At 41.3% G+C, this 19,333-nt stretch overlaps 1 protein-coding gene and 1 pseudogene across 1 annotated transcript in view; one reads left to right on the forward strand and one right to left on the reverse strand.

Annotated features, from left to right (window-relative positions):
* Positions 1 to 12,185: 12,185 nt before the first annotated feature.
* PRKCH (protein kinase C eta) overlaps positions 12,186 to 19,333 on the forward strand; it is a 233,599-nt gene continuing 226,451 nt past the window's right edge. Inside the window, exon 1 of the mRNA XM_077909543.1 lies at positions 12,186 to 12,928. Within this exon, the coding sequence (XP_077765669.1) occupies positions 12,566 to 12,928 (363 nt within the window). The 5' untranslated portion in view covers positions 12,186 to 12,565. The remainder of the gene's footprint in view (positions 12,929 to 19,333) is intronic.
* On the reverse strand, positions 16,363 to 16,868 carry LOC144320115 (proteasome maturation protein pseudogene; annotated as a pseudogene).

The raw sequence follows: 19,333 nt of genomic DNA on the forward strand, positions 1-19,333 counted from the left end.
TCTGCCGGGAGTTTGTTGATTCTTCAGTCTATAGGCTGACATTTTCCACCAAATTAGAGGAATTTTCAGCCATTGTTTTTTCAAGTTATACTCTACCCCATTCTTTCTTTCTTCTCTTTACCTAGGACTCCAGATATATATGTAATTTCAGAAGTTTACTTTCTATTTCTAATATATCCATTTGGTTTATTTTTTGCTTCTACTCCCCATCTTTTTACTCAATATATTCATCTTTTCCTGTGGATCTTTAATTATATTGATATGAACCATTTTCAGGGTTTCATCTGTTAATTCCAAAATCTGGGTCATTTTGGATTCTGCTTCTATTGACTGCTTCTTCTCTTTATTATGGGTCACATCTTCTTCCTTCTTCACATGTCTACTACTTAAACAATTATTATTATTATTTTAAGATTTACTACTTTAAAATTTTTTATTATTATTTTAAGATTTATTTATTTATTTGAGAGAAAAAGAGAGCATGAGTGGGAGGGGCAGAGGGAGAGAGAATCTCAAGCAGACTACACACTGAGAATCTCAAGCAGACTCCCCATGCAAGGCTCAATCTCACGACCCTAAGATCACAACCTGAGCTGAAACCAAGAGTCAGATGCTCAACTGACTGCACTGCCTAGGTGCTCCTAAAATTATTTTTTAATGTTGTTATCAGGGAGTTATAGAGAGTTTGGATTATCTTATTTTCCTTTATAGGCTGTTGAGTTTCTTTCTATGAAGCCGTTAAATTACTGGCAAATCCTCTTGATCTTGTTAGGCTTTATTTTATTTATTTTTATCATTTTAAAAATATTTTATTTATTTATTTATTCATGAGAGACACACACACACACAGAGGGAGAGAGAGAGAGAGAGGCAGAGACACAGGCAGAGGGAGAAGCAGGCTCCATGCAGGGAGCCTGACGTGGGACTTGATCCTGGGACTCCAAGATCACACCCTGAGCTGAAGGCAGCGCTAAACTGCTGAGCCACCCGGGGTTCTCAGGCTTTGTTTTATTATTTGTGTAGGGCAGTTCTATTTTGGCTTTGTCCTTAGTCTTGGGACATGGCCCTTTCTCTGGGGCATGGTACTTATTCCTAAGGTATGTCTTCTTTGAAATTTCAGTTGAATACATGAGGTGCTGAGGAAGGTCTCTCCACTTAGGCTGGGCCAATATTCTTGTTTCCCACACTGCATAGGCTGTGATGTCTTGGCCCAGGTTTCTTATTTGCAGCAGCCATTCTCTGCTAGGCCTCCTGAAGTCTCATCCTGCACATTGGCTGCAGGGGAACATTTAGAAAGCCCAGCAACTTCCTTCTCTACACAGTTCATTTTTTTCTATGATATCCTGCCTTAAAAATTACAGGAACTCCAGCCATTCTAAATTCTATGTGTACCTCTTCAGCTCAGCAAGACTTCCATACTCCCTTGGATTCCACTTCTTTTTAGTCCAGTTGGTATCTCTAAGTAGAAAGCTGAAGAAGACATGGAGCTCTCTTCGGGTTTCTCCCCCTTAAGGATCACAATGCTGCAATGTTTATTGTTAAATGCCTGGAATTGGTTACCTTAGATATTTATAGCTGTTTTCATTGGGAGGGCAAGTCCAGTATCTGTCACTGTGTACAGCCGGAAGTGGATGTCCTTCTATGTGTTTTCTTTTAATAAAGTATTTTTTTAAAGATTTAAAAAAAAATTTACTTATTCATGAGAGACACACACACAGAGAGAAAGGCAGAGACACAGGCAGAGGGAGAAGCAGGCTCCATGCAGGGAGCCCGACGTGGGACTCAATCCCGGGACGCCAGGCACTGGAGCTGAAGGCAGACACTTAACCGCTGAGCCACCCAGGCGTCCCTTTAATAAAGTATTAAAACAAAAAATCACTTTCTTTTTTTTATTTAAAGATCCTTGTTTCATTTCTATGTCAGAGCACTATTCTTGAGGATTATACGTATTTTTACTCTAACCTCAATAATAATTAGTCTGTTGAAGTTCATTTAAATTATTATAATTAACATTTCTAAATCATGATGATCAATAATTAGCATTACTTGGGATGCTGGAGTGGCACAATTGGTTGAGAATGCTACTCTTGGTTTTAGCTCAGGTCTGATTTCAGGGTTATGGGATTGAGCCTTACATTGCATTGGGCATTGCACTGAGCATGGAGTCTATTTGAGTTTCTCTCTCCCTCTTTCTCTACCTGCCCTCTCCTCCACATCCCACACATGCTCTCTCTCTCTAAAATAAATAAATCTTTAGAGGCACCTGAGTAGCTCAGTCAGTTAAGCATCCAACTCTTGATATCAGCTCAGGTCATGATCTCAGGGTCCTGGGATTGGCTCTATGCTCAGTGGGAGTCTGCTTGAGGATTCTCTTTCTCCCTCTGCCCCTCACCCCTGCCCTGGCTCATGCTCTCTCGTAAATAAATAAATAGATTTAAAACAATAATTAGCATTACTCATGAAAGTGTTTATCAAACATTGAAAAGACATTTTTCAAGAGATTAAAATAAAATTTGAGTAGAACAAAGTGTGGCCTAATATCCTTCTGTTTTAAAACTTTGGATACAATAAAATTATAGGACATTAAAATTATCCATATAAACTTTGTTGTTCACTGGTAGAAAATTTTTATAAATTTTCTTAAAAACAAAAATACCTCTTCACTGGCTCTAATTTAACTGGCCTATTAAAGGAAAATGCTAGAGAAACAAATTTGCCTGACATTGTATTCCTAGGAAGACTGATATAAATCATTGACTGCACCAAAATTTGTGTTTTACTTTATTGTTTAATGAAACATATCAAAGCAATATAAATGGTACTGCTGTTTATATAAATCAATTAGAGATAAGGCATGTTGAGTCAGTAATTTACTTGAGACTAAAACCTGTTTTGGGGAGTTCTGGCCCTATATTCTGAAGACCCAGGGAATGTGTAATAAACTATCTGGAAAATGCCCCATTTCTGGTTCTAGCTCCTCATCTGTAAACTAACATTTTGGTCTAGAGTTGTCTCGCATGCCTTCCAGATCAAAGGATCCATTCTTTCTGACCCATCTTCTTATTACAATGCTATATTTTTGTCTTTCATCTCAAAACATTCTTTCCATACATTTTCATCTCAAAGTAATGACAGCCATATTTCTGGGTGGTTATAAGAATCATTGGATAGTTATAAATGGAACAAAAAACAAACATGCGGCTAAGTGCCAGGTAATTTTAAAACTTAAAAACTGTAACAATTACCCCATAAATATAATGTATTGAATCTCTGATTGCCATTACAAAATTAAACCCAAATTAAGAGAAATAGCTTAACATTTACATGGAAATCTAGACTCTGGAATGATATCACTGCCGGCCATCAGTTATCTTAAGCTGAGTCCAAGTTTTTAAAGTCATTTCCTAACTAATGTTAACAAGCACAGGTGTTTCCTGATTTCAGTTGTTCAGACTCTTAGAAAAAATGAGTAACTCAGGGAAATGTGTAAAATTCCTTTGTTGGCTTCCTTTCTCCTGTATCAAGCCTAAGTTTCATCTGAGTACTATACAGGTTTTTGTATTTCCATGCCCATTCAGCCCATAAGCTTATTTTCTCCCTATTTTTTATACTCACCATATCTCTCTTTTGTTTTCTTATTATTGGTGTTGTTTTTTCAACTTTTCAGCCATCTTTAGAATCTCAATTTGAATGATTCTCTTTGAAGAGAACGAGTCAAATATCTGCCTCTGATTTGAAGGGTCTTTGTGGGTGACAGGGTTGAGCCCTTGTATGGCTGCGGGGCTGTACCTGGTCTTAAGCACCAATTTTTCCTCACCGCTGAGGGGCACAGTGTAAGGCAACCAGAAGGGGGTGGGGGAAGGGAAAGTGAGCCGTCATGTGAGACGGAACTGATAATATTTATGTAATAATATTTATATAATAACATTTATGTAATGCTGCAGGACTTTGCAATGTGCTTTAAAGTTGCTTTCTTATTTAATTCTGTGCGGTTGTCTAAGGTCTTCTAACAATTTTTGAGGTTGCAAACCTAAGTCTTTGAATGTTGTCTCTTCGGTGTAGGGTTCTTTTTCTTTTCAGATTTTTCTTTCCATTTATTTATTCATGGGAGACACACAGAGAGAGAGGCAGAGGGAGAAGCAGGCTCATGCAGGGAGCCCGACGTGGGACTCGATCCCTGGACTCCAGGATCACGCCCTGGGCTGAAGGCAGCGCTAAACCGCTGAGCCACCCAGGCGTCCCGTGTAGGGTTCTTAAACTTGAGTGCCATTTACATTCTTAAACTTTGTCAAGAAGGCCAATTTGGGGGTTGTCTAACTCCCTACTCCACCCTAGCTCATTTCAGATTGTCAGAATTGCCCTGCTATCACTTGTTGGCTTTCAGAATTAAAATTATGTTGACAGTATGGCGGGACTTTATTAAAGTAGGGTTAACAAGAAATAGTACATTGATAAACTACAAAGTATTTACCTGCTTTGCTCTTCTAGTGTCTAGAATAAACATTTGCTAATTTTCTGTGTGCAAAACAAGTGTCTCAATTCAGAGTTCTAAAAAGGGAGAAGGAGAAGGACTTTGAAGGATTTTAATGTAGGAATAGGTCTTGACTAGTTTTGTAGAAAGTCAAATTTTTGTCTTATATGAGAAAGATAACTGGGGCTGATGTGAAAATTGTTTATTTCATTATTAGGATTTCAAGGACAAAAGGTCTCTTTTTATGCCTCCTTATTATGAACTATATAGTCTTAGGAACAGGGGCCAAACTGCTTTTTCATTTCTAAGAATCAGAAAACGTTCAAGTTTCACCAGAAAGATGACAGGAAATGATTACAGTTTCAAAGGGTTAAAGTCAACCTTATCTGTGATTTGGCATGTAGTTTTTAAATATTAGCTTAAAAATCTTTTAATAAGTTGCTAAAACCTTCATTATGGAAAAATTCCAAAGTACATAAATGAAAAGAAGAAAAAGTCACCTATAATAATAAACATTTGTAAAGTTGCTTCCTTTGTGTCAGGTACTGTTCCAAATGCTTTGCAAATAATAGCTTCTATAAAACTCACAGTAACCCTGGTCACTGAGTGAAGCAGAAAATTCCACCCAAAACATGAAGAAAATCCAGCAAAGGGTGAGAGAAAGACACTATTAGAACAAAATTATCATTTTCCTCTCACAGATTTCTTACCCAAACCACAAAATCTAAAAGCTTGGTCACTACTTGTCGTTAATAACCACTTGGCTTGTTAATGGACTAGAACTAACTGAGAAAGGTTAATGAAACAAACTGCCCAATAGCTAAATTAATAATAGGCTCTGGAGAAAGTCAGGACTATCGTAAATCATATACATTTGCTTCCATTACTGGCACTTTAAAAAACACAAAAAAGAAAAATATTAAAAATGAAGAGTTCTAGTAACTTCTGCATTCAGAATTAAGGGTTTTAAAACTATTTTAGCTTGAAAAGATATTTTTGCCTCATTTGGTGACATGTTACTTTATGTGGTTATTACAGAGGTGGACACAAAGAAATGTTTGAGGTGACTAAATGTCATTATCTCCTCTAAACTATGTATCTCTTCTTTTTTAAAAAAATATTTTATTTATTCATGAGACACAGAGAGAGAGAGAGAGAGAGAGGCAGAGACACAGGCAGAGGAAGAAGCAGGCTCCATGCAGGGAGCCCGATGCGCGACTCGATCCCGAGACTCCAGGATCACGCCCCGGGCTGAAGGCAGGCGCTAAACCGCTGAGCCACCTGGGCTGCCCCTCTCTCTTTTTTTTTCCCCCTCTTCTTGTATTATATATGAGATGTATCTTTTTTTTTTTTTTTTAATCCACACAACTCTAATTCAGGCTGAGGACATTTATGAGCCTGCTTCTTTTTAAAATTAATTTATTATTAATTTTTTTAAAAAGATTTTATTTATTTATTCATGAGAGACACACAGAGAGAGGCAGAGACATAGGCAGCCGGAGAAGCAGATTCCCCATGGGGAGCTTGTTGTGGGACTTGATCCCAGGACCCTGGGAACACACCCTGAGCCAAAGGCAGACGCTTAACCACTGAACCACCCAGGCGCTCCTATGACCTGCTTCTTAATAGAATGACTGTAAAGATGTTAGGGTTCCACACTCCTGCTAAGAAATGCGCCGAGGGGTTGTAAAGGATTTCAAATGAAAATATTCTAATATGGGTAGATTTAAGTAGATGAGTTATGTCAAAAAAGAAGACAGCCATGGGAGGAGAGATTTGTATTTGTTCTCTTTAAACACATAAATTTTTAACTTCATTCGATTTTCCTGTTAGGAAACAATGGCAGAGATGTTTTGTGGAGTTGTTGCTCTTGATCACTAGGCTACATCCAGGCAATTGTCAGTACAAAGTGTTACCAACTTGACTGCTTTTTATGAGGGTATTACTTTTACGCTTGCTCCTCTGTTCTGACCTCAATCTCTGGAATCTGTTTTACTTAAGTGGGCTATTGAGCCAAATAGTAGTGCAAGGCTTTTCTGAGGAAGCCTGAGGAAGGATGAGAAGCCCTGCCTATGCACTCTGCCTGCCATTTGGGACTTCTGCCCATCACACTTCCTTTCTCTCCTTCCCTCTTCTACAGTAAGCTGTTGATCCATTGACATGCTAACTGGTGCATCAGAAGCCTTTAGCTCCTTCATCCCACATCCCTCTCACCCCGATTTTGCTTCTGTTTCTTCGTGTAAGTCATTGAAGATCTGCCCTTTATCCTGGAGTTCAGAAACCTCACAATGATGTGTCTGGGTGAGGGTCCTTTTTCAATTAATTCTACCTAATACACTGTATACTTTCCAGTATGAGACTAGTGTCTTCCTTCCATTCTGAGAAATGTTACCATCTTTGTGAAATATCTTACCTTTTTCTATGCTTTCTGGAACACCTATAAGTAGGACATGGTGTCCCCACTTATTTATATGTATCTTTGCATATCTGGAAAATGGATAGGGAAAAATACTGCTCTAATTCTTGCCCTTCGTACCACCCTCTCCTGCCTACTGAGAATCTCGATCTTCCTCCTTGTTCTAGTGAACAGCAATTTTCAATCCTAGTATGCATTACAATCACTCTGACATAGGGCTTAGGTATTAATTAATTAATTAATTAATTAAGAGAGCCATGAGTGCCAGTGGGAGTGGGAGTTGGGATGGGCAGAGGGAAAGAGAGAGAGAGAGAGAGAGAAACTCTTAAGTAGGCTCCATGCCCAGCACACAGCCGAATGCAGAGCTTGATCCCACAACCCTGAGATCATGACCTGGGCCAAAATCAAGAGTCAACAATTAACTGACTGAACCACCCAGGTGCCCTAGGCATGCGTTTAAATAAATGGGTCAAATCTCAGCTCTCCCATGTACAAACTATGTTCCAATTCATTTAACCTTTCTGACTCTCGGTTTCCTTATCTGGAAAATAGAGATAATAACACTTAACCTCGTTTGGTTGTCACAAAGATCAAATGAAATAATATTTGTCAAGTGGCTTGTTACAATGCTGGTGGATGCTCAATAAATGATAATATGACTGCCAAGGTAACAGTTGAAATGTAGCATGTACTTGGCAATGTATCAAATACTTCATATGAATTACTTTATCTTCAGAGCCCTTTTAGATAAGTATGTTTATTATTAGTTTGTGAGTCCAACACTGTATGACTTGTGTTACTTGTGTTGCTTTCTTTATCATTTGGTATACATGTTTTAGGTACTTCATAGCATATTTATATTTCTTACTCTACACTAAAAATATTATTTACTATTTTTTTCCATGTTGTTTATCATGTGTAATTTTAATAACTATTCCATTAGGTTGCTATTCTATAGTTGACTTAGTCATTCTATTATTGCCAGACCTCCTTAGGCAAAGAACTGGTTTGTTTGAAGTATGTATACTGTCAAACTGTTCTCTAAAGGTTGTGCCATTTCATAATGACACGGGATAATTTTTGACCTAGCTGTTTTATTGTCTAAATTCTCTAATTCTATTTTAAAGTGGAATGAAAATGTGAAATGTTCCTTAAGAAATTAGACAAATGACAATAATTCAGTCAAGCAATCAATCAAAAAAGCATTTAGATAATGTGCAAGGAATGTATACAAGAAGTCCAAAGTTATAGTGTGGCTGAAAAAAAAAATAGCAACAAAGAGGGAAAAAAAACCCCAAACAAACCTCTAGTGCATTAAAGGATCTATAACACTGAGTTTATTTATTTTTATTTTTTAATATTTTATTTATTTATTCATGAGAGACAGAGAGAGACAGGCAGAGGGAGAAGCAGGCTCCATGCTGGGAGCCTGATGTGGGACTCGATCCTGGGACCCCAGGATCACGCCCTGGGCCAAAGGCAGGCACTAAACCACTGAGCCACCCAGGGATCCTATAACACTGAGTTTAAAGCAGTCAATACAAATATGCAAGTTACTACATTACATTACATGCTGCTAATCAGGGGGGTAGGATGTATACAGAGAGGGGACTTCTTGTCCTCTGCCTTCCTGGAAAGTCAAGACCAGCTCCAAATAAAAGCTATGACACAGGGAAGGCTTCGTACTGGCAGACAGTACTTCCCACATAGGCTTTGTACTACATGATGTGTACTATCTGTCTAGTGTCCCCCTAGGAGCCACCAAAGGGCACATGACATAGGCTGGGGACATTCAAGGTCTTTCCCAGGCTGATTTAAGGAGGTGGGTGGAGGAAATCCTCTTTCCACCGGGCTCACAAAATTGGAAATCTGGGCATTTGGGCTGCTGGTGACCGTGTCTCCTGACTGTAGAGGCAATTTCGGAGAGAAGGCGAAAGCCTCAAACATGTTTGCTTGTTCTTAAACTAAGTGTCATTTCTTTTCCTGTGTCTCAGATGGCATTCCCTCCTGCAGTCTCAGAGCTGTACGATTTCTCTCCTCTCTTGTGTTGCATCCTCCTTAATGAAAAGCCCTCCACCCGGTGATCCCATCTTCCTCCTCAGCTCTCTCTTCCTCATTCCAGCCAAACCTCTTGGACGAGTGTCTACACGTACACTCTTCACTTTTATTTTTCACCTCAAGATACTCCAAATGGGCTTCAGCCCCCATCCCTCTACAGAAATGGCTCAAAGATTACCAAGGATGTCCACTGTCATCTCTTCATGGCTGACTTAATCCTTGTTACTCAATCCCTTAGTATCATTTGGCCTAGCCAACCAATTACTTCTTGTTTGAAAACTCTTTGGTTGGTTTTCATAGCACCTGGATACTGAATCCTCTGGTTTTTCTCTTATAACCCTGTTGCTCTTCAGAACCCTCTTGCCTGCTCTCTTCCATCTATGCATGTTGGGGTTTCTGGAGGGCTCTATACTAAGTCACCTTCTTTCCTTATGCTACATTCTATTCCCATCTTTTCCCTATAATCACGATGTCATTCACTATTCTGGTTTTGATTGCTATCTATATATTAATGGCTTCTCAGTCTTTTGCTGAGACTGCACCTCTGAGCTTCACAAGTACATAGCTGTGTGCCCGCTTCAGATTGCAACTCAAATGAATCAAGATATATCAAAACTGACATTTTTCAAACTGAACTGTTCATCTCCCTCCAAATATCTGCTCCTTCTCTAGGGGTTCCTAATCACCAATGGCTCCCCAATCCACACAGTTGCTTAAGCTGGATGCCTGCAAGTCATCCTCGATACCTTCCTCTTCCTCATTCCTTCCATTAGGTCTGAGAAATGGCCTGAGCATCCTACCTCCTAAATACTTCTCACATCTATCTCCAATTCCATCACCACCATCCAAGTCCTGGTCACCATCTTCTCTCCTTGGACTTTGGAATTAGCCTCCTAACTGGTTTCCTCACACCCATGCTTGCTCCTTCCAATCCACTCTTCACATGGCCCCAAAGACAGGCTTTTGTTTTGTTTTGTTTTTTTTTAAGTTTGTTGATTTATTTATTTAAATAATCTCTATACCCAAGATGGGGCTTGAACTCACAACCCTGAGATCAAGAGTCGCACCTTCTTCCCACTAAGCCACCAGGCGCACTCCCCAGACAGAGGTTTTAAAAGACAAATCTCATCCTGTCCCTGCTTAACAACTTTCAGTAGCTTTCAGCTGCCCACAGACCGTGTCCAAAGACATACCCATGACTTACTAGTCTTGGACCCTGACCTACCTTTTCAGGTGAATTTTAGCCACTTTCCCCATATCTTTTTCTATTTTATTTTATTTTATTATTTTATTTTATTTTACTATTTTATTTTATTTTATTTTATTTTATTTTATTTTATTTTATTTTATTTTATTTTATTTTATTATTTTTTGGCTCTTGCCACATGGAATCCTTCCTGTTCATGAAACAGGTCAAACTGTCCTTTTCCTTGGAAACCCTGTATAAACTGGTCTTTTTGCTGTGTTATTTCTTCAGGGGACCTGTCCTGACCACCCCTTCCAGGTTCCATGGTTCCATTGTTCCATTGCCCCTGAGCTTTTCCTCCATTGCACGCCCCAAGTGTGTGATTCAGATCTTGTTTTTCCTTGCTGTGGGACTATAAGCCCCAGGAGGGCAGGCACCACCACTGTCTTGCTCCTGGCTCTGTCACCACTGCCCATCTGTACCTAAGGTAGTGCTGAAAGGACAAAGATGGAGCATCTAGTGTCCCTCACATCCCCACCCCAGGGCAACTGTGTAGCAGCCCACCATTTGGGGACTATCGTTTTTTAGTGCCAAAGTCCAACAGCAGCAAATCTTTCAGTGGTTCTTAAAGCTAGAAGCCTGTTCTTTGGAAGAGAGAATGACAAAGTTGACCCAAACGGTCACCTTGACCTCTTCCCCTGGAGCACCAGGGCTTGAAGGGAGCTCCCTGGATGTTTGGGAGCTTGCTTTATAAGCCCTGCCTAAGTTAGGATGATGTGCTGCATCCTTGCCTTGTTCTCTTAAAAGAAGTTTTGATGTTTTTAAGACAGGGCCTTCCCCGCCCGCCCATTGTTCTTATTTGTTTTCATTCTGTTGTGTGCCTCCGTTCCTAGGGAGTGAAATGGTTGAGAAGCTACTCAGTTTGAGAGCCCCAAAGCGCGCCCTGAGTGCAGGGGGCTAGGAAGACCGGACCTGCTCTCAGGGGAACCAGAACAGCCAGACAGAATGTAATTAAGTAGCTTCAAAACGGCCTAGGCGTTACGGGCGACAAATTGGTTGTGCTGGCCCTCAAGGAGCAAGCTTTGTGGTCAAGCACAGTAGATGGAAGAGTTCACCCAAGGGCCCAAACACTCCCGGAGCCACGGGTAGGAGGGAACAAAGGGCTGCCCGCTCTAACTCGCAGCGCAGCCACAAGCTGGAGTGTTCCTCGAAGAGGCGGTTTCTTCGGCATGCACGTGTCAGGGGCAGTGTTTGCGCGAACATCTGCCCTTGCTGGGCAGGGCTGGGTAGACTGGGAACCACCCCGCAGAGAGACTTAGTACATCTCGGCCACGTCTGCTTCAGAACCGACCTTTCCTGCTCTTTGTGCAGCGAGACACACCACTCCCAGGAAGGAGGCGGACAGGATTTCCATCATTACTACCACCCTGTTAGAACAACAACAACAACAACAACAAAACAACCGTGTAATTACTCTCTGCAGGAAAGGCGCACAAACAGGATGGTTCCGAGCTGAGCGCGGGATGAGCCCTCCCTGTTAAGATCAGGAAAAGGAACCTGCCCGCCGCGCGCCCTCCGCGCCAGGGCCTCTCCCGGACCGCCGGGCAGCGCCGCCCGCCCACTCCCCCGGTGGTAAGGGGGGTGCCCGAGACTCGTGGAGCGCGGGTTCCCCGCTCCGGCTCCTCCTCCTTCCGCCTTCCAGCACCCCCGGACCTGTCTCCCAGGCCTCAGGTGCCGGCTTGGGCTAGGCCCCGAGCCCTTGGCTTTCCGGCCGCCACCTGCGGGAGCCCCTGGCCCGCAGAGCGCCGGGAGCGCGCGCAGCGCCGGGCCAGCGGGCGGCCCAGAGGCTCCCCGGCCGCGCGCCCCGCCGCCCGTGCGCCCCGCCCCCGGGGCTCGGCAGGCGCGGGACTCCGGCGTCCCGCTCCGCTGAACTTGGAGCCTGGCGGCGCGAGGCTCCTGCCGGGGCTGCGGCGGCTGCCGCTTCCTGGTTTGAAGCTCGCCGAGTGGGGGAGAGCGTGAGCCCGCGGAGGCGGGGGCAGGACGAGAAGCGGGAGGAGGCGGGGGCAGGAGACGCCTGGGGCTGGAGCTAGCCGGACGGGTCGCTCCGGCTCTCCGGGGAGAGGAGCTTCCCGGCTCTGGAGGAGGCGCGAGCCGCCCGAGAGAGCCCCCGGGACCGTCGGGCCACCCCGGCTCGCGGAGGGCTCGGCTCCGGGCTCCCCTCCTTTCCACCTCGCGAGGGAGGGGGCGAGGGAAGGAGGGGAGGGGACGGTCCCGCGCGGGAGGCAGAATGACCAGTGGAGGGGGGCTTGGGCGCTGCTTTTCCCCGGAGCTGCGTCCGCTCCGGCGGCTGCCGCGAGGGCTGGCTTGAGCAGGGGCTCCAGGCTCTCCCGCTGCGAGCCGGCGCGCCCCCCGGGGCTGGGCCGGTGGCGCCGGCATGACGTCCGGCAGCATGAAGTTCAATGGATACTTGAGGGTCCGCATCGGCGAGGCCGTGGGGCTGCAGCCCACCCGCTGGTCCCTGCGCCACTCGCTCTTCAAGAAGGGCTACCAGCTGCTGGACCCCTACCTGACGGTGAGCGTGGACCAGGTGCGCGTGGGCCAGACCAGCACCAAGCAGAAGACCAACAAACCCACGTATAATGAGGAGTTCTGCGCCAACGTCACCGACGGCGGCCACCTGGAGCTGGCCGTCTTCCACGAGACGCCCCTGGGCTATGACCACTTCGTGGCCAACTGCACCCTGCAGTTCCAGGAGCTGCTGCGCATGGCCGGCGCCTCGGACACCTTCGAGGGCTGGGTGAGTGGCCGCGGTGGCTCTCGCTTGTGTCCGCTTGCCTCTCTGTGACCCCTCCACTTTTCAAAACTCACCTGGGTCCCGCTTCCCCATCCCGTAGCCGGGCTCCCCGGCGGAGGAATTGGAACTCCGTCCAGATTCTGGTCCTCGCCCAGGTGGCCCCGGCCCTGGTGACGCGACCGCGGTGGGTGTGTGAGGGCTCGCGTGCGTCTCCAGGAAGCCGGCCGGGACACGGTCCCCTTCGGGGCTGGCGGCTTGGGCTAACGGGAAGTCAGGGCGGAGGAGGTCACCCCCCTACGCTCAGACTTTGGATAAGGCGCCTCAAGTCTCCGCACGCGGGTAATCCATACAAAGGAAAGGCGAGTGAGATGTGGTGTGAAAGTGGCTTGCTCTGGGCAAAGCCCTTAAAGCGCTTCTTAGGGGAAAGCCATACATTCTCGCAAGTATTATTCATAGTGTTTATGGATACATGTTGGTTCAGCGGCTCAGACGTGCACACGTGTTTCGGCATGCAGATCCATTACATCCCCTGGGTACATAACCTACACTGGCAGGGATCTGAGTTCCTGGGTCCGCACGTTGGCAAAGTTTTACTGTGTAGCAGTTTTCCAAGGAGATGAGGTTTACACGTGTTTGTAAGTAACTTCAGTTCTGTCACAGCCTGAGAGGTGTGTCTTGCATGCGCCTTTGTGCTACTATTGGTCTGGGAGCTTCCAGAACTCCTCAGTTCGTGGACCACCCCCAGTTCTCCCCATCTCATCTGCTGGTGTTTCTGTGTATTGACAAGTACTTACCCGCAACTACCTACTTGCCTCTCCTTTTCACATAGTTCCCATGAGACAAAATTTCTGCAAATGAATTAAAATTTCTATTAGCACTCTACTCGGTGCTAAAATGCTTTCGCTCCTTATTCCCTGTACTGGCTTTGTGATACAGGTGTTCTCCTTTCCACTTTTACATGATGAAATGATAATTATAATGAAGTGGTCTGGTTTGGCAAAGTGGAGTGGGCTGTTTGCAGACTCTGGAGTTTAATGGTTTAAGTAGGAGGATGTTGGTTTTGAGTCCAGAATGTGAATCAGTATTGAAAATCTATTTGAAACTAACACGTGGTGGAATCAGGTGGATACTAATGAACACTTATTTCAATATTTATTGTATACTTTGAGGAACTGGTAATATTACCATATATTCTGTAAAATTACAGATGGCTTGCAGAACTATCTTTTAAGTAGAAAACATGATGACTATTTAATCATTTCAAATTCTATTGAGTTAATTTTTCTTCAGCTGAATTTAATGAAATTCAGAAGTGGATTGGGATTGGAGAGGAATGGCTAAAATAGAGACTTAAAAAAAAAAAAGAAAAGAAAAGATTTTGGGCAGCCCTGGTGGCTCAGCAGTTTGGCGCCTGCCTTTCCGCCCAGGGTGTGATCCTGGAGACCCAAAATCGAGTCCCACATCGGACTCCCTCTGCCTGTGTCTCTGCCCCTCTCTCTCTGTGTCTCTCATGAATAAATAAATAAAATCTTAAAAAAAAAAGATTTTATTTATTTGAGAGCGAGCAAGAGCACAAACGGGGTGAGGGCCAGAGGGAGAAGCAGACTCCCTGCTGAGAAGGGAGCCCCATATGGGGCTCTATCCTGGTACTCCAGGATCATAACCTGAGCTGAAGACAGACGTCCAACTGACTGAGCCACCTAGGTGCCCCTAGAGACATATTTTATCCTGTGAATTTCTAAATAGAAATAGAGGTGAGCCTAGGAATCCAAATAGAAGTACTGAATTAGTGTTTGATTAGGAGTTAGGTGGGGAAAACTCGGAGGAAACAGAAGTTCTGAGTATGGTGGTACAGAATGGCCAGTGGCTATTAAAAGCGTGACTTCCTGGAGATAACCTAGACTGGTCCTTCTTACCCTTGGTCAGCACCATTGAATCACATGGTTGGGGGCGGGGCGCGGGGGGGGGGGGCTTTTGAAAATCTCTACTTTTAAAAACTAAGAGTCTCTGGCTGTGGGACCCTAATGTCAGTACTTTCTAGCTCCCAGGTGATTCCAAATGTGCAGGCAAAGTTGAAAACCTGTGGCCTAAATGAAGACCAAGAGATTAGGACTGAAAGTATACTGTAGGAAGATCCAGATAACCTGACTTGGTGGAGGTGTGTAGAGCTGCTTATGGTTTCACTGGATGAACAAAGATTTAAATGTATATTAAATATCTATATCTACAATTGTCCAAATTAATTATACTGAGATGTTTAAATAATACATGTTGATGTTTTTGAAAAAGCGAACATTTGGTAGGCTAGATCAGCATTTAAAATACCTTGAAACCGGTGATTTGCCATTCATTTATATTTGATTGGGGGGAGGAGCAGAGTTTTTTGTAAAAAGTTCTGGGTATTTTGAAGTTTTGGGTAATTTGAAACTGAGGATAGGATAGATTGAGTAGAATATTTCATTAATTTTTAAGAAAAGTCTTGTTAGGAAAATATTGAAAGTGTATAGAATGCTTGCTTTAAAAATGATTCTTTATAGATCTAAAAGTGGTTTTCACGTTTAGAATTACAGAAATACTTTTTAGTATTTTGAAGTGTATAGTATATTCAGACATTTACCAGTGGAATATTTGATTTTACTTCACAATAAATTGATGTGGTGCAATTGGAATTATAAATCGCTGAACTTAAAAAAAAACCTAGTGACTTTTTGCTAGTTCATGAGAGACAAAAAACCAAAAATATATTTATCATTAGAATAAAAGTTAATGCCTTCTGGCTTAACGTACTTTCTAAGTATCAAAAAGATAACAACTTTGATTTTTGTACCATTTTTTTCAGTATTACCTTCTAAGCTTGATTAGAAAAGGGACTTAGTTTAATGTGGTATATTCCTGATACCAAGTTCACTGTCTGATATGGACTAGGCAGTTAAATATTTCTTTCCTGATTGACTATATATATTTAGTTAAATCTACATAAAAACCCAAGGAGGTGGGTGGGCTACAGCTAAAGAAGTTCTTAAACAGTAATTCACAGCATGAAACAGTTAAATCAGAAAAAGATCTCAAAGACCTAAGTTTCCACCTGAAACTAAAAGGAAGAGCAAGTTGAGCTATAAGCAAAGAAGGAAATGGTAAAGAAGGAAGTCCGTGATGTGGAAAAGAGAAACAATAGAGAAACATCAATGAAAAGCTGGTTCTCTGGGGGGAGGTGGAGAAAACAATAGAATTAATGAACCTCAAGCTAGAATGTTCAAAAAAAGAAGGCAAAATTACCAGTATTAGGAAAGAGAGAACATGATTATTGATCCTACAGATGTTAAAAAGAGAATATTATGAATAATTCAATGTCAATTCCACAATTTATTTCATGTGTCAGTACTTTTAATGTTGTATACATCAAATTATAGTAAAAAGACAACTATAAACAACATGCAGCCCCTCTATTTTCATGAACAGCACAACAGATTACAGTAAACCGAGTTTATATTTCACCATTAAGTGTGGTTCTCCCATTAGTTCACTTTGTGACGGGTCATTAAGAATATCTTCAAATCCAGTAGTCTCATCATTACCCCTTAAAATATCCATTGAAAGGTTTGAGCTTGGAAGAAATGGAAGACACTGAACATGCTGCACTGCCTTGAATTCCATTTGTAATTTTAGTGGAGCAAACAGACCCTGGATGTTTCTTAGTGTAGAAAAATTCATTTTATCTTGGTTGAGCTGGAAATTTTTTTCTGACAATTCAGGAGGATGACTGGGCAGAAGTTCATTTTTCACACAAGGGAGACCTTTTCGAAGAAGATCATGCTGTTCAAAAGGTCCACTTGCTGAAAGTTTAGTAACTGGAATACTGTCCTTCAGCTGAGATCCAAGTCCTCTGGCATTCATCTTCACTCGCTCTGTGAACAGCCGCTCAGCCCTATTACCGTCAGCCGGCCCCCTCAATTCCACAATTTAGATGAAATAAATTTCTTGAAAGATATGAACTACCTATACTTATTCAAATAATTTTAATAGCTTTATTAAGTATTTAAATTTGTCATTAATAACTTTCCACAATGGAGACTTGAAGTCTCAAGATGGATTTGCCGGAATTCTGTCATAAATATATTTAAGAAATAAATAGTGCCAACCAACTCTATATGACCTATTACAGAAAATAGAGAAGGAAACACATCCCAACTCATTCCATGACAATATGCCAAAACCTGATGAAAACATTACAAGAAAATAAAACTATAGACCAATGCCCCTTGTGAACATAGATAGAAAAATTCTTAAATTTTAGCAAATTTTAATTCATCAAGATAGCAGGTGGGGAGTACATTATGACCAAATGGGGTTTATAACCAGGATGCAAGATTGGTTAAACATTTAAAAATCAATCAGTGCAATTCTTCATATTAATAGAATAAAAGAAATTAGTATGATCATATAAGTATAGAAAAAGTATTTGACAAAATTAAATATCCATTTATGATAAAAACCCTCAACAAATTAGTAATAGAATGGAACTTACTCAGCCTAATGAAAGACATCTGTGAAAAACCTATAGGGAGCATCTTAATGGTGAAAAAATGAATGATACTCCCCTAAGATCAGAAGTGGCAAGGATGTCTGTTTTGTCACTTCTATTCAACAGTGTGTTGGAGGTTCCATTCAGTGCTTTAGGCAGTTTAAAAAATACATAAAGATTACAAAGGAAGAAGTAAAATTGTGTTTGCAGACAGTATTACTGAGTAAATATAAGCTCCACTCACTGAAGTCACACTATGGTGAATGAATCTTTCCAAGAATTCTTAAAAACCTCTTTTAAGAGGTGTTCTTAAACAGTTCTGCATAAGCATCATAGATTGGCCATGTATTTTACTTCTGTATGATTGTAGAAAATTCTAAGACATTTATAAAAGGGCTACTAGATCCAACAAGTGAATTTCACTAGGTTGCAGGATCTAAACTAATATACAAAAGTCAATTGTATTTCTATGTACTAATAGTGGACTGAAGTAGAAAAAAAATACCATTTATAAGAGCATAAAAATATCTGAAATAGTGTAAATTTGATTAAAGATATGCAAAACTTGTTCACTGAAAAATGACAAAATATTTCTGAAATAAATAAATGGAGAGAGATATTGTATTCATGAATGGGAAGATTCAATATTGTTAAGACCCCAATTGTTCAATAGATTTATTGCAATCCTACTCAAAATCTCAGCAAACTTTGTTGTAGAAATTGACAAACCAATTCCAAAAAGTTATATAGGACATGGAAAAGACTAGACTTATTTAATAGTAATTTTGAAAAAGAACAAATTGAAAGACATACACTCTCTGATTTTAAGACTTTTAAAAATGCTACCATAGTCAAGATAATGTGATATTGCAGTAAAGAGAGTTCTTTAGATCAGTGGAATGGAAGAGAATCTAGAAATAGATCTATATGTGTATGACTGGGTGATTTTTTTTTTTTGACAGAGATACCAAGGCAAAGGCAACTTGATGGGGAAATAATCTTTTCAGAAGTAGTACTTGAACAATTAAATAGCGAAATGCAGAAATATGAGCATTGACCCTTAAAACATACACAAAAACTAGCCTAAAATAGATCATAGATCTCAGCAGACAAGTTTAACTGTAAAACTTATATAAGAACACAGAAGAAAACGGTAGTGACATTGGGTTCAGCAAATATTTAGATAGGACACAGGAAGCACCAACTATTAAAAAATCAAACTTTATTAAAGGAATTGTTTCTCTTCAAAAGACTTAAGAAAATGAAAAATCAAGTCATAGATTGGGAGGAAATATTCTCAACATTAAGTCAGACAACAGGCTTGTAACATGAACTTATTAAAAAAACCTCTTAATTTGAGAATAATACCAGATTTAAAAATGGGACCAGATTTGTATATTTTCAATGGAAAATAGCTCATGAAAAGATGCTCAAAATCGTTAGTCATCAAGGAAATGCAAATTAAAACAAAAATTCATTGGAAAGGCTAAATTAAAAAGATCAACCATATCAAATGTTAGTGAGGAAATGGAGCAACTGGAACTCTCATACACCACTGTGAGGAATATAACATGGTATAGTCACATTGGAGAACAGTTTGATAGTTTCTTGGAATGTTAAACATATACCCATCATGTGAACTAGTTACCCTTAAGTATTTACCAACAGAAATGAAACTCTTTTGTACAAAGACTTAGATATGGATGTTCATAGCTGCTTTATTTGTAATAAAACTAGAAACTACTCAAATGTTGGTCAACAGTTGAATTAAAAAAAAATTTTATTGAAATATAGTTGACATACAATGTTATATTAGTTTCAGGTTACAACATAGTGATTTTATAATTCTGTACATTATGTAATGTTCACCACATTAAGTACACTTA

Source organism: Canis aureus, chromosome 9 (assembly GCF_053574225.1).
Source record: "Canis aureus isolate CA01 chromosome 9, VMU_Caureus_v.1.0, whole genome shotgun sequence".
NCBI lineage: Eukaryota > Metazoa > Chordata > Mammalia > Carnivora > Canidae > Canis > Canis aureus.